General features: G+C 33.3%; 1 protein-coding gene across 4 annotated transcripts in view; it reads left to right on the plus strand.

The window, feature by feature from the left end:
• The window catches only part of AP3B1 (adaptor related protein complex 3 subunit beta 1), a 254,664-nt gene that overhangs the window by 71,812 nt on the left and 166,328 nt on the right, over nt 1-16,524 (plus strand). For all 4 annotated transcript variants that reach the window (XM_032404142.1, XM_032404143.1, XM_032404144.1 and 1 more), the window contains exon 7: nt 2,110-2,292. In XM_032404142.1, coding sequence (XP_032260033.1) covers nt 2,110-2,292 — 183 coding nt within the window. The remainder of the gene's footprint in view (nt 1-2,109; nt 2,293-16,524) is intronic.

A 16,524-nucleotide genomic window follows, 5' to 3' on the forward strand; every position in this document is an offset into this window, starting at 1 on the left:
TATAAGAAGCTACTATTGACACAGTGAGATGGAAATTAACTGTCTGTTTTTGGGAAACCAATATTTTTGGTTTTAAAATCTGAGTAGACCATTTTATTTTAATTCTTGAGGTTTTATAGAATATTGAACATTTAACAGACCAAAATTACCAATTCTGGCATTGTTTAACCTAGGGTTAGTTCGTTAAATCCGTACAATGAAATACCTAAAACTGTCAGTTTTATTTTGTGAAGGTAGTTTTCTTTATATTCTAATTATTTTTGTGTTTCCTTAAAGTTTATTTGTATTTAAGTATTTTCTTTTTTTCCATTATCGGTTAGTACTTTAGAATTATGTTGTACCGATAGCTCTCAGTTTAATAAATTTAATAACATTTGGTAGCTGATTTTTCTTTTAATTAAACACTTTGAAAAAAATCTAGGCTTAGGCAAAATACTTGATTTTACATAGTATTTCCTAAATTGAAACTTCATTGAATTGCTATTTCAGTTTCATGTACTATTTTATTCTAAGTGGTATTATTTATTTTTGTACTTTAGTATCCTGTATCAGTTGATATGTATATCTTCTATTAATGTAAGATTGACGTATATATAAAATATATCTATGGATAGATTTCACAAATACTGAGTTATTCTATAGTTTGATGTCATAAAGTTTAGTTGTTTAAAAGAGATTTTTAAATGATACTAAATCTGTTTAGAAATATGATTATCACAGAATATAATTTGCGAAGAGTGATTTGTGCAGGGGATATCAAAATGTGGAGATGAAAACATAAACTTAACTTCCTTTCCATATCAATAGCAAATAGGAAATTATACGTATAATACATTTTTTATTTAGTTCACACAAATAATCAATTCTTTGCTTTTTCGATTGAAGTGCATTCATGCTGGGACCAGCAGGCACCAGTACATGGGCAGGGCTGGAGTCAATAAATGCGGCTTCACGTTTATACTGATTGGTAATTCATAAAATCCCCACAGGACTAGAAACTTGTTTAGCATAATAGCAAGTCTATATTCTGAGCTGTTTTCTTTCAATTGTATTGTTGGTTGCATATTAATAAACTAAATGTCAGCCAAGTAGAGGGACAAACACTAAAAATACAAATATCATTGTTATCTAGTATTTTTCAGAAAGTACCATTTCAGTAAGTTACATTTCTATTTAATTGCTTATTTTAAGTCATTGGGGAAATTTTAGACACTAAAATGAAGATCCCTAGTGTTTAGAAAGAATATGATATTAATTTATTTTTTCAACAGTATTATATTGTTGGCTAACTGCACATATATCAGTGGTACATATATAGAAGTATTTGTATATTATATATTCTGCTTAGCTTGTATCTTTATCCCAAAGATATCTTAATTTCACTGCTTTGCCCAAGTATGACAATTACAAAAACAGCACTTACGGTTCATTAATTGGTCTTGGAGAGAGCTGACTTTTGTTGGTAATACATTATTTCATCTTACACACGTTGTTACATAGGTTATAATAACGCACTAAAATTTTAGCCTGTGTGTTTTCTTTGTAAATGAAATATTGGTAAAAATTAACAGCTGGATTAAAATGTTGAAGATTTGAAAGTGTTTTGTACCAGAAACACTTACGAGTTCCTCACAAACTTTAAAATAAATTCATTGTCTTTCTCATTTTAAACTGACATGATGTGGTCTTTGTTATTGTCTTGATTATTTTTCTGAATGTTGTTATGTACTAAATAATGAATCATTAGATTGGAACTTAGGTTAGCTTTAAAAATGAAAAATGTATATGATGAAAATGTTGAATCCATATATGAACAATTTATTAAAATTTAACTTGACAAAAAATTGTTGGAATTTCTAATACTAGTACTTCTAATTGTAATATTTCAGGAAGGTACTACCTTTTCAGACATGTTACAGGTATAAAATTATTCTTTAAGGGAGTGACACTTAAAATTTGTTATTTATACATGAATAGTCATTTTTTAAATTAAATACCTCAATACTTTAAATATTGTCGTAACACTGATTGTATCTCTGCAATGCCTGAGTAGAATCTTTGATGGAGGGAAAATGTTTTTTAATGAGTTACTATTTCTTCCTTTTCTAGCTGGTAGCTGGGAGTGTTGTGATGGCTTTTGAAGAAGTATGCCCGGATAGAATAGATCTGATTCACAAGAATTACCGCAAGCTCTGTAATTTACTAGTTGATGTAGAAGAGTGGGGACAGGTTGTCATAATCCACATGCTAACTCGATATGCTCGTACACAGTTTGTCAGTCCTTGGAAAGAGGTAAGTGTTGAATGGTCTTCCATTTATAAAGTAAAATGGATGAGCTTTTAAAAATGTGTATAGTTGTAAAATATAGAGATCTGCATATTTATGGAGGACTCCTTTTTTTCATGTTCTTTTGGAAAGCAGGAAACAAAAATAAATGCAAGGATAATTTTTCATTATTTTGGCACTGATTGATATATACTTAATGACATAGTATACAAACTTTTAGTATGATACTTGGCAGGAGGCCCTTGTTAGGAGCAGAGCCTGGTACAGTGTTTGCAGTGATATTGCCAAATCATGGATTTTTTTTTGAGATTAGTTGCTTTCATATTTTTAAGTCTCAACTGTTCAAGTGACTCACTTGTACAAGTGGGTAATGTGATTCTAGCACATGTGAATTTATACCTAAGAGAATTTCCTGCCTTTGTAGATAAATATTGCTGAACTTTTAAACTACCTTTTCCTAGTTTTATATTTTAAAATGTTTGTTTTCCTTTTTTTCACTTAAGCTGATAGAATTTTAGTAAAGTTTATAATTAAATAAACATTAAAATGAAGTTGTTTCTTTGTGCATATTAACATTAGAGGCATACTTAATACCTTCTTTTTACTTAATTGACAGTTGAGGAAATTTTATTACATATTTTGCAATAGAGGTCTTTGTGTGTATATATTTAACATTTAAGTGTAAGTTTTAAATTCCTTTAAAAAAAGAAATTAAATATTACAAGAGTAGCACATTCATTCTAATCTTGTGATATTTCTTCTTTGTCTTTTTAAAAAAGCAGGTGGAGGGGGGTGGAAAGATGGGCAAAATGGGTGAAGTGGAGTGGGAGGTAATAGGCTTCCAGTTATGGAATGAATAAGTCATGGAGATGAAAGGTACAGTTTAGGGAATATATTCAGTGATATTGTAAAGTACTGCATGGTGATGGTAGCTACACTTGTGGTGAGCACAGCATAATATATAGAGTTTGTCAAATCACTATGTTGTACACCTGAAACTAATGTGATGTGTGTCAACTTATATTTCAATTAAAAAGGAAAAAGGAGTATTACAGATTTTTAAAATCAACTGCCTAAAAAGTAAAAGACCAGAAATACCCCAATTATATCATAATGGTTTTACACAAACATATATGTACATACAGTTTTGTTGCTCAGTACATTTGAGTGCTCAGTTCATTTCACTTTCGTTAATTAGAAATAAAATGAGAGGAAAATGTATATAAAATCGAGGAATGTTCATGATATGTATTTTAGATGACCTTAAGCTCTCAGATGTTAAGGGGTTTAAATGTTTAAAATATTCATCGATGCTTTTTACAGTGACTTAGTATTGTTAGTATTAAAAAGTATTTTAACATTTTAAAAATATATCTTTATCCATAAGACTATTTGTAATACTGACTCCATCTTAATTTTAATATTAAGAAAGTATTTTGGTTATTTAAAATTGAAATAGTTTTGAATTATTAATATATAAAAATCATGGCATATAGGACACTTAAATTGATGATTGCTTTTTTTAAATAAAGTTAATTTTATTTGTCACTGAACAAAGTAAACTCTTGATGGCACTTTTGCTGGATTAAGCAAGAACATGCCCGTGCTGCAAATGTCTTGGCCCTTTGATGTAAGTGATAACTTTGACAAGAGATTTTTGTTGCTAGTAATAAGTTGTTTGATTTCAGCCAGTTCTTTTCCAGAGTGCTGTTCAGATACATTTTTTTTTCCTGTTGGAAGGTTATAAAGTAATTTTGCCTTATCTAACCACTGTCACTATTTAATAAGATTTTAAATTTTACTTTCCTTTCACTATCAAATCATTTTCAGTATCTCTGTGCACATAATCCTTTGCTTTGTTAATTATGTAGAAATTGGAGTTAAAATACATCTTTCCTTGCCATATCTCCTAAAAATATGTAACAGACTTTAAAATCTCTGTGTTTGTAGTTTGTCTATTTATTTGTGTTTCTGTTCCTTGAATTTTATTCCATCCTATTTTAGATAAAATTCATGTTGAAAGCTATTTGCAAATCACAGAGGTTAAATTTTGCACTACCATACATATTTACTCTTTTGACAGGTAATTTAAAAAGTTGGGGCTATATGTATGTATTCCATGTGTTTTCACATGTGGATTCTTTAGACATTAATTATTACAAACATGAGATGAAGCCTGGTCCTTGTCCTGGGTATACTGAAACTGGCCTCAGTAATTTCTTAACTTTGCCACTTATTTGCACTTGACCTTGGCATTATTCTAAATTATGTGGTTGATAGACTAATTCATTAGTTTTCAAATGTGCACGTCAGGCCTCAGGATGCTGTAACACTGCCACAGGAACAACCACAGGGGGCAGTGGTGCTCTAGACTCTGCCCCTCTCTGGGTTCTTGCCTCTGTTCCAAACAGAGCAGCCTTCATCTTTGTCTGCCTTTCATATACAGCTATGAATATGATTTTCTTTGAGAAAGATTCCTTGGCTTAAAGAAAGAAAAGAAAAGAAGAAAACCTCAGTAAAATAGAAGATTTGTAAGGGTGTAGCTAACTGTAACTATAACTATTTTTTTTTTTTTTTAAAGATTTTATTTATTTGACAGAGAGAATACAAGCAGAGGGAGAGAGAGGGAGAAGCAGGCTCCCTGCTGAGGAAGGAGCCCGATGTGGGACTTGATTCCAGGATCCTGGGATCATGACCCGGGCTGAAGGCAGCCACCTAACCGACTGAGCCACCCAAGTGTCCCACTATTTTTTTTTATTTTTTAATTAAAGAAGGAATTCAGGTACACAGTGAAATAAAAGATAAATCTTCTTTCTTATAATAACCTCTTGGTTGACCCCTTAGGGGTATTTACTGGCAACTGTTTAATTTCAGTTGTTCTAGTGGTTGTAAATTTTACTTTGGATGACACATTTCACTTTATTTATTTATTTAATAAATTAGGTAACAGGCTTTTGTCTTTTTGTATACATATGTATTCTGTTCTATAGCAGCAGGAAAGATTTGGAAGGGTCATCCTTTATTGCAGTTTTAGAAGTTAGAGATTGTCCAACATGTTATTAGACTTTTGGTACAAATACAATTTATAAAATTAAGGTTTAGATGGATTATCATCATTTAGACCATGTCCATGCTTACTCTATGAGTTAACCCATCTCAGACTTTCTGTATGGCTTGTTAGAATTCTGTTTCACTGAGCAGCTTTTCAGTGTGCAGTCCAGCCACTTGTAATCTTGGAGGCTTTTTGGCCTAGAGTTTTAAGTTGCATCCAATTTTTTAGGACTACACGTGGTAATTTTAATTTTAAAAATTAAAAATTTTAATTTTAATTAAAGGGGATGCCTGGGTGGCTCAGTCAGTTGTGTCTGCCTTCAGCTCAGGTCATAATCCCAGGGTCCTGGGATCGAGCCCCGTGTGTCAGGCTCCCTGCTCAGTGGGGAGCCTGCTTCTCCTTCTGACACCCCCTCCCAGTCCTGCTCATGCTCTCTCTCTCTCACTCTCTATCTCAAATGAATAAATAAAATCTTAAAAAAAAAGTTGGCAAGCTGAATTATAAAGCTGGAAGAAACTTAGAAGTATTCTGCATTCCTGTCTGCTTTCATTTTTCACTTTTCGTGTTTGTAGAAAGCATACCATGTAGTAAAGAACTGCTAAGAATACTACAGGATAGAAAGACAAAGTGGAACAGTGTTCTAGCATAGTCAGTGCTTACTTGTTACAATCCTATTTTATCCATTTACCATCAGGTCTTGAATGTATTTTTTTTTTTCCACAAAATTAGTAGAGTGTAAAGGTGTTCATTCTAGCATCTCATCCCCTTTTACATACAGGCAGAAGTCACTTGTGTACATGCTGTATGAACACCATTTTATGATATATAAAGGGCCATTTATCTTGAAGTGAAAGATTTTACAAGTGAGAAAACAGTCTCACTAAAATAATATGTTGATTTAAAAGTTATTTAAAGTAAAAAAAAATGCCTCTACATACCAAATTCATTAAAATCAAGGGATTTCTTTCTCAGGTACTTAGATAATATGTGAAAAATAATATCGAGATACTTTAAGTTTAGCAATTTGTTATTTTGCTGTACTTTGGTAGTATTTTGAGATAGGACAGTAGCGATTATTACACCCATTTTATAGATAACAAAACTGACACATATAGATTTTAACAACTCACGTAAGATAATATTGCTTATAAAATGTGGAGCCAGAAATATGAACAGAGTAATCTGATCTCTAGGTCAACAGTCTTTCCTTTATTTTCTATTACCTCATGACCTTTTTTTTTTTACCTCATGACTTTTAAATTAAAATATCTTTTTGCTTACTTTATTTATTTTTTTAAAAGATTTTATTTATTTGACAGAATCACAGTGAGAGAGGGAACACAAGCAGAGGGGGTGGGAGAGGGAGAAGCAGGCTCTCCGCTGAGCAGGGAGCCTGATGCGGGGCTCGATGCGGGGCTTGATCCCAGGACCCCGGGATCATGACCTGAGCTGAAGGCAGACGCTTAACGACTGAGCCACCCAGGTGCCCCTTTTTGCTTACTTTAATAAGTTACTCTGTGTTTGCTTATTGCATTCCAGTTGAAGCCATATTTGAAACCCCCCCAAACCATAGTGCTTGGACAGTGCAATTAGGTAACAACTATAATTAAATTTGCTTTTCAAAGAGAAAAATCATGTTTCTCATTGAATTTTTAAAACATTTGTTTATGTTTTTATGCTTGAAAGGTAACAAAATTGTTTTTTTGAGGAATTGAAAATTAGTAGAAATACTTTTTGAGATGAGCTGATGTAACATGCTTTTGTCAATAAGTTCTCAAATGAACACATCATATACAAACAAGCTTCTTCAGGGCAGAAGAGATTTTTAATTTAGTTTATTTGCATCATTATAGATCAGTATTTAGGCTGTTTATATGTAAATGTATGATTTGAGGAACAATTAAGTGTTGACAAAGTAGATTGCAGTCATATCAATTGCAGTGCATTTTCCATAATTTTTCTAACTGACATCTTTGATGATAAATAGTGGATGCCAAGTCAAAGCCGATTATACAGTGCACTAGGAATTCATGGGGCTGTCAGGGAGAAGACCGATTGACTTTAAATTTACATATTAATGAGAAGATTTGTTAAGAGGGTGCTTGACTATAGAAAATAACAGCGTATTTATAGGGCACGACATTTTATAAATAAAGCTGATGCAGGAAAATGGAAATTAAACCTTTTAGGTTAATAAATTCAAGAGACTGCTAAAATGCATATTTGCATTTTTATTTTCTCAAATTTACCTTATTCTTTGCAGTCCATGTAGGTGTTTTTTTTTTTATTCTAGGTCAAGTTTGTATAATTTTCAAGGATATAAAATTACTTAAATATTCTCTTTGTGTCATTCAAGCTGATTATGAGAGAATACTTGAAGCATAAATGTAAATCTCTTAAGACTAAAGTTTCTTTGGTAGAAATAATGGATTTAAAAAAATAAATGTTATAAAAAAAACAAGTAAAATTTAAGAGTATTAAAAAACCCAAAACCCTTTAGTGGTGTTAATTATAAACTGAAAGAAAGCTTGGGCACACTGGGGCCTGATAGAAAGGTTTTTAATTTTATGAATCTAGCTTTTTAAAAGTTAAACTTTCTCTAGGAAATGACAGTTTTGCAAGAATTATCAAAATTTTTTACTTTCATGATCTAGAACTTAAAACTTTATGTACTCAGAGTTACGTTTTACTTATGAATCCAGGTAATACAATTTTAGTGGCGGTATGCATTCCATTTTGAAATTTGGAGTGATAAATTTACTTTTATTTTTCTCAATATATCTGTACTTCAGTTATAAAACCTTAGATGTAAGAAAGTTCCAAGTAATTTGTTTAAAGTATTTTGAGATAAATTTCTTAAGTTTTTCAGGGACAGCTATAAAATAACTCATCAGAACACAAAATTCATATGCATAGTTCTTGATTAGCAATTTTCTGAAAATACAAAGGTAGGGGGAAAGAGTGCATCACGTCCTGTCTTACAGGACCTACATGTTAGAGATTATTTTTTATTGAATTTTAATTTTCTTTACAGGTTAATTTTCTTTGTAAGATAAATTTTGTATCTTACTAAGGAACTATTTTTGAATCTCATTGTGTGAAATTTTTAAATAATAGTAGTGAGGAGTTATGGTAGAATCCATGCTTTCCAATACGAATACCACAGTTTTTGTGCACTTTTTTCAGGCGCCTATAGATGAAGGTTCAATATGCAATTTATTGGGAAACCATGGACTATGTACAGATACTGAAATGGGGTCTCCCTTCCCTCTATTAGTTATGAAACATTTATCTTAAAGAGTCCTTATTTTTCTTGTTCATAATTTATTTTTGCTTGGATTTTTAAAAAATATTTTAAATTTGGGGGCACCTGGGTGGCTCAGTCGGTTAAACATCTGCCTTTGGCTCAGGTCATGATCCTGGGGTCCTGGGATCGAGTCTTGCATCCTGCTCCCTGCTCAGCAAGGGGCCTGCTTCTCCCTCTCCCTTCCCCTCCCCCCTTCTTGTGCCCGCTCGCTCTCGCTCTCTCTCAAATAAATAAACTCTTTAAAAAAATATTTTAAATTTTATCCAAGTAAACATATACATGGTTAAAAAAAAGTTAATAATACTTACATGGCTTATAAGAAACAACATTTTCCTGTTCCACCCTTCCCCATGCCCAAATTAGTTACCTCAGATTCTTTTAGATGTGTGTGTATTTAACTTTCTCCATTTCTAAGTAATATGCATGTTTTTTAGTAATATGCATGTTTTGCTCTTTCTTGATTTATGAATTTTAGACATTTTATATTGACTTCCTATTATAGAAATGGAAGATATGGCATTCTTCTATATTGTCTCATGCTTTCATTATTCCATCTTTGCAATATTGTTTTATTTTTTAATGTGTATTGTTCATTTAATTATGACTTTGCAAATATTATTTCTGTGTAGTAACATTTTCATCTCCTTAGGGAATCAGTATTTTCTTAGGTCTTATGTATTTGTAATGTCGTGTTACTTTTATACTTGACATCTTGGTTGGATACAATATCTTGGGTCACACCTTTTTTTTCTTCTGCAGAAAGTTCTCCCTGTAGCCACAGATTTTTCTCCTTTGCAGGTAACTTGATATTTTTGTTTGTACCCCCAGAAATCTGTTTTGCTTTTTTTTTTAATCTGTAGAGATTAGTAAGGTTGCATCTCAGAGTGAATCATTCTATATGATTTACATATTCACTTCTTTATTTTGTAGAATTTTTTTGAATTATTTTCTTTGATCTTCCAAGTTTTTTTTCTTGCTCCATTTGTCATTTATGTGCTTCAGAAATACGTTATTTTACAATCTTTCTCTACTTTCATCTTTTCAAAAGACTGCTTTAATGTTTGTCTTTTTATTTGCATTTGTATTATCTCAAATCTTTTTATCAGTAATTTGATTTTCATTGATCTAATCTTTTTTTTTTTTTTAAGATTTTATTTATTTGTCAGAGAGAGAGTGTGTGCACAAGCAGGGGAAGTAGTAGGCAGAGGGAGAAGCAGGCAGAGGAAGAAGCGGGCTCTCTGCTGAGCAAGGAGCTGGATGTGGGACTTGAACCCAGGACCCTGGGGTCATGACCTGAGCCGAAGGCAGACACTTAACCAACTGAGCCACCCAGGCATCCCTCTAATGTTTCTTTAACAGTTTTTACTTAATTTGGTAATGATAGTTATTTGGCTTTTATTCACTCAGGTTTCAATCTTACATTTCCTTTATTATATAATTTTATCATCTCATCTTTGAACTTGTGTTTTCTTGAGTTCATATTCTTAATAACTTCTTGGAGAATTTACTTTTGATACATAGGGAATATTTTTTCCCAGAACGATTTGTCTTTTGCATTTTTTAATGTGTGCTGTGAATATTGTACACAGTTATTGTACTCTTTTCATATTGTAAATACTTGGGACACTCAGGTACAGACATTTGTTCTGATACAGTGTGACTTCTTAGTTTTGTACAACCACACTGAAAGACAGTTTGTTTCTTCCTCTCAGTTTCAGTTTGAATTGTGTGTATTTTATGTCATACTCTTTTTTGGTTTAGCATTTGGAAAAAGGAGTAATTTGTGGGATAGTAAATTTATCCTCAGCAGTTATTGAAGGTTTTGTTTTTGTTTGTTTGTTTTAGAATGCTTGAGCACTTTTCTAGAATTTTCCTAAATGCCCTATACCAGCATTCATCTGAGACCTTTGACTTGCAATTGAGATGTAGTACTTCAATGGACTTAGCGTTTCAGCTTCTACTGATGGAATGCCTTGATTTGGTTAACTCTCTAGAAAATTTTTGCAAAAACCAGCTATCTAAAGTCACTGTAAGACAGTCAAAAGTAGGAAAAAACCAGAGAGGATTCTACATATACAAGGCTGAAATTTCAAGGTGTGAGGTTTTTGAGTTTGCAGGTTTTTGTCTGAAGTCACTCCCCAGACTCATACAATAATGGAAAAAAACACAGCCTTACTTACTTAGCTGTCAGAGAACAGACTTCAAGACTAGCAGAATACCTAAATATTGGGGGGAAATTCCAGAAGGGGGTGGGAGCCATAGAAGGGTGAACCCCCTGGAGAGGCATAGTAAATAGATCCAAATCCTTGGCTGAACAATAAAGTGTGGATGTATGGGGAAGACTCTAGTGGGTCTAGCGAAAAAGCAGCACCTGCAAGATAAAGAACTAAATGGAGATTTCACTTGCTGGCCACATTAGGGTAGACAGAGTTTGCAGTTGGAGACCAGTAAAATATCTGCTATAACAAATGCCAATACACTTCAGAGGAATGCAATGTAAGGAAGACTTTGATGGTGTGTGGTTGATCATATCCAGAATACAATTTTAAAACAACCAGTGGACATGAGAAACAAAAAAATAACTGCTGCTCAAGAGAAAAAGCAGTCAATAGAAAATTACCTCAGTATAATCAAGAAAAGGCACTTACAGATAAGTAAAGCAGCTATTAAATATATGGCCAGACTACTAAAAGCAATATAGTTGTGTTGAATGAATAGATGAGCAGTCTTAACAGGGAAAAGACACCATAAGAAAGAGCCAAATGGAAAATCCAGGGCTGAAAAATACAATGATTAAATGAAAAATATACTAGATGGGCTTAACAGCCCAAAAGAGGCAGTAAAAGAGTCAAGAATCCTTAAGGTAAATCAGTAGAAATTATGCAGTCTGAAAACCAAATAGAAAAACAAGGTAAGAGTCTCAGAGCCATGTGGAATAATACCAAAGAGAATGAAATACCTGTAACTGAATTCCCAAAAGGAGAGGAAAGAGTGAATGGAGCAGAAATAATACCTGAAGAAATAAAGGCTGAAAAAAATGTCAAATTTAGTTGAAAGGGAAAAATCCAAGCACACTGACCCACGAAACTTACCAGATTCTCCAGCAAAATAAGTAAAAAGTCACACTTAAACATATCATAGTTAAACTTCTGAAATCAAAAGAGAAAAAACATTGAAAGCAGACAGAGATAAACAATGTGTTATATACAGAAAAATAAAGATACGACTTAACTGCTGATCAGAAACAATGGCATCTAGAAAACAGTGAAATATCATCTTAAAATTATTGACAGGAAAAACTCAACAAAGAATTCCATGTTGAACAAATCCAGTCTTCAAAAATAAAGGTGGAATGAAGACATTTTCAGAAGAACAAAATTGAAAAATTCCTACATAGGGAAATTGTATTACAAGAAAGACTTGAAGAAATTGTTTAGGTTGAAGAGAAATGGTAATAGATGGTAATTCGTAACTGTAGAATGGAATAAAGAATGAAAGGAATGATATATATGTGGGTAAATATAAATTACGCTTTTTCTTTTTCCTCATTTTTTTTTTAAAGCTTTATTTATTTATTTATTTGACAGAGAGAAACACAGCTAGAGAGGGAACACAAACAGGGGGAGTGGGAGAGGGAGAAGCAGGCTTCCCGTGGAGCAGGGAGCCCGATGCGGGGCTCGATCCCAGGACCCTGGGATCATGACCTGAGCCGAAGGCAGACGCTTAAGGACTGAGCCACCCAGGCGCCCCCTTCCTCCTCATTTCTTTAACATAGAGTTTCTGTAACACACATGCACACAAATTATCTCTTTGTCTCTGGCAATCACAGACTGCACTTGCTTATGCTTGAACTCTGAACTTGGCTGTACACTCATGGAGCTCTAACCTTCTTTTGTCTACATTGCCACAAGTCGTTGTGTGGACATAACGTTTTTATTTGTATAGGAGTGGAATTGCTGCATTGTATAGTAAGTATATGCTCTGCTCCTTCTTATCTCCAGTTCCTACTCTCTGAACAATCAGTTCTAATTCTTAGCTTTGTATTCAACTGGTTATCCATGTATTATTTTTAGAACAACTTATATAACTTTTAGAAGTGACTTAAAGGATATCATTTAATTTAGACATATGCATATTTTGGAATTAATCAAGAATAAGTGCTCCCTTTATAAAATTTTATGTTTTATTTAAAGAGTTTTTCATAACCTAGACTTTTGCCTTTTAAAGTTTTTAAATTGTTGTTTCTTGGAACCCTAATTTCCTACCCTTGGTTTACCCAGAGTATAGATTTTTTTCCCCCATAAAATGTAATTTTTTTCCTAAAATATAAATTTTAGGGTTCTCTCTAAGATTAAAAAAACCCTTTCCTGATTTATTCCCTCCTCCTTGAAATGTCCACAAATATTTTAAGACCTCTGCTCTAACCTTATTCTTTTTTTAAAATGTCCTATAGGAGAATACATTCATTAATTTCAGTTCACCAGACATTTACCTTTTCTAATATATTTTCTTTATTTCAGGGGTTAAGATAAAGAGAGAATGAATACATAAGAATCATGATTGTTCTACTTAGGTTGATTTTAATTTTATTTCATAACTTATGATTGAATGAGAACCACTCTAAAATACATTCTCATAACAAAAAGCAATTCTTATTTATTCCTCATCATTAGATAGGAATTAGTAATGCCAATTAGGACCCTTCTTTCTCATGTCTTAGAACCCTTAGACTTAAGTTCAGCATGTGTCATGAGTATATTTTATTTCAGAAAAAAATGAAAAAATGCCTTATATAGATCTAGATTTCTTAGTAACAAAGTTTGGAAACTGCTGTACTCAGAAAGCTTGTTTCTTACATATTGGAGCTGAACATATAGTCATAAGAAATGAAAAGTGCTGTGGGCTATTGAACACTGAATTTTCATAGTGGCTCAACAGAAAGTTACTGGGCACAGGTGTTTCCATAATTGTGATGTATTGGGGGAGATTCAGTGTTCAATGGTCCTCAAACCCACACTTCTACCTGTGTGGCATAGTGGTCACTGGGCTGTAATATAAAACATGTAAAGTGAAGAGCATAGCATTTACCTCATGAAAGGAAAAAAAGTCTCAAACCAGTATACATATCCTGATTTGTTTTGTATAGACATGATTTTGGGGGAGAGGGAAAACTTCTTTTTTTCCTTTGAGAAAAATATTAAATATAAAATTTTATTCAACATGACTTTTTTTTCTAGTGGATATATTTCTCTGATAAGGTATGCTATATCCATACTGAATAGTTAATTTAAGCGATTACGATATTGCTCATCACCTTCCCACTCTGGTCTTCTTAGCACATCTAACCCAATGTCAGAGAGATGTACCACCAGTATATTGCTATGGTATCTATGGACTGAATGTTTGTGTTCCCCAAAATTCGTATGTTGAAGTCCTAGCCCCCAGGGTGATGGTATTTGGAGGTGGGGACTTGGGAAGTTATTAGGTTTATTATTTTTCAGTTTTTTAAGATTTTATTTTAAGTAATATCTACACTCAACATGGGGCTCAAACTTCTAAGGCTGAACAAGAGTCGCATGGTCTACTGACTGAGATAGCCGGGCGCCCTGGAAGTAATTAGGTTTAAATGAAGTCTTGAGGGTTGGGCCTCACCGTGGGAATAATATCCTTACAAGAAGAGGTACCAGAGAGCTTCTTCCTCTTTCTTTCTCTGCCATGTGAGGGCAATGAGAAGGCAGCCATCTGCCAGGCAGTAAGTTCTTAACAGGAACCCAGTCTGCTGACACCTTGATCTTGGACTTGATAGCCTCTAAAACTGAGAATTAAATGTTTATTGTTTAAGCCTCCCAGTCTATGGTATTTTGTTACTGTACTAATACAGGTATCTCGGATCGCATGAGACTGTCATGATATATTCCTCTGCATAGCTTTTAAGCATTAGGTAATAGTCTGTGTCTACAGCAGACTACAGAGATTCTTTTGTCCTCGTACAAATCTTAAGATTGTGCTAGTGCCCTCCAGGCTATCACTGAATTTAGAAGGCAATTGGGTAGATTCATTGTCTTTTTCTTGACTACTATAAATGCCAAGTTAATAAGAAAGAGGACAAGATGAAGAATTAACAATTTAGAGGTAAAATCCTGGCCCCACCACTTTGTCTGTGAGATCTTTTTTTTTTTTTAAGATTTTATTTATTTGACAGAGAGAGACACAGCAAGAGAGGGAACACAAGCAGGGGGAGTGGAAGAGGGAGAAGCAGGCTTCCTGCTGAGCAGAGAGCCCGATGTGGGGCTCGATCCCAGAACCCTGGGATCATGACCTGAGCCGAAGGCAGTCGCTTAACCAACTGAGCCACCCAGGCGCCCTGTCTGTGAGATTATTGATAAATTCAGATAAGCTTGTGTACCTCAGTTCTTTCATCTTGTGAAAAAGGCAGTGAATACCGGCTTTGCTTACCTCATGGGGTTAAGGATCCAGTAAGATATTTGTGAAAGATCTTTCCTAACATTAGGGATTACTTCACCTGAGTTATTGTTTATTTTTACTGACTCCAGTGTTTTTGGTCACATGTTGCAGAAGAAGATGTTTTTCAGGAATATTTGATACCTTCATCAGTTTTCATATATAAGCAGATTTTGCATTATGTAGTTTTTAATTATTGTCAGTTTTATATTTCTTGTTACTCCTTACTGAACTAATATAAAGATCATAGTTTGTGTTTATGTCTTAGTTAATCCATTGAGAGAAAATGAGCAAGTCTCCCTGTGTCCTAAGATCTCTTAAAATCAAAGTTCATCCTCAGAGTAAAAAACTGTGGGTTTAAACACTGACTTACTGTAATTTTTGTGAACATTTGTGTTTGGAGCTTCAGGTAAAAAATTTATTTACAGTACTACTACTTAAGTATAATTTCACACTTTATTCCATGAGTCTGTGTAATAATAATGGTACTTCAAAGATGTATAAACTATGCCTTTATAAATACACTTTATAATAGAGTAGAAGGTAATTTTTTTTGCCTTCATAAAGCTTATATTTGATGTAATAACATTTCTCTTTACTGAAAGTAAATGTTTTAGAGCAAAGTGAAAAGCTAATTTTATTCTGATGTTTTTATATTAGTATTTGGTGTGGTCAGTACACAGTGAAGGGAGGCCTGTCTTCATATGAGATAGGTTCAGATATTAAACTCACTGGTTCTTCCCCCGCCCCCAGTGGTTCTTTTTTTAAATTACAGTTTATTTTTTAGAGTAGTGTTAGGTTCATAACAAAATAGAGCAGAAAATGCAGAGTTTTCATATATTGTTGATCCTTGATAAACACAGGTTTGAACTGCAGGACTCTAGTTAAATGTGAATTTTTTTTTTTTTTTTTTGCAAATACAGTGCTATAAATGTATTTTCTCTTCCTTAAGATTTTCTTAATATTTTCTTTAATTTTATTTAAGAATACAGTATATAATGCATATAACATACAAAATATGTGTTAATTGACTGTTTATGTTATTGGGAAGGCTTCTGATCAACAGTAGGCTACTAGTGTTAAGGTTTTGAGGAATCATAAGTTCTTGGATTTTTGACTGCCGGGAGCGGGGGGAGGTCAGTGCCCCTAACCCTCGTGTTGTTCAAGGGTCATTTGTACTTCCTGTTTATTTACACACTCAACCTTTCCCACTATCAGTGTTCTGTACCACAGTGGTACATTTATTGCAATCAGTGAATGTATATTAATACATCAGTTATCACATGAAGTCCATAATTTAAATTAGTGTTCACCTTGAGTGTTGTATATTCTGTGTAACATGACTCTACCATTGTAGTACTCTACTGAATAGTTTCAGTGCCCCAAGAGTCCTCTGTGCTCTGCCTAGTCATCCGTC

The sequence above is a fragment of the Phoca vitulina genome, unplaced genomic scaffold (assembly GCF_004348235.1).
Source record: "Phoca vitulina isolate PV1807 unplaced genomic scaffold, GSC_HSeal_1.0 scaffold6, whole genome shotgun sequence".
NCBI classification, from domain to species: Eukaryota; Metazoa; Chordata; class Mammalia; order Carnivora; family Phocidae; genus Phoca; species Phoca vitulina.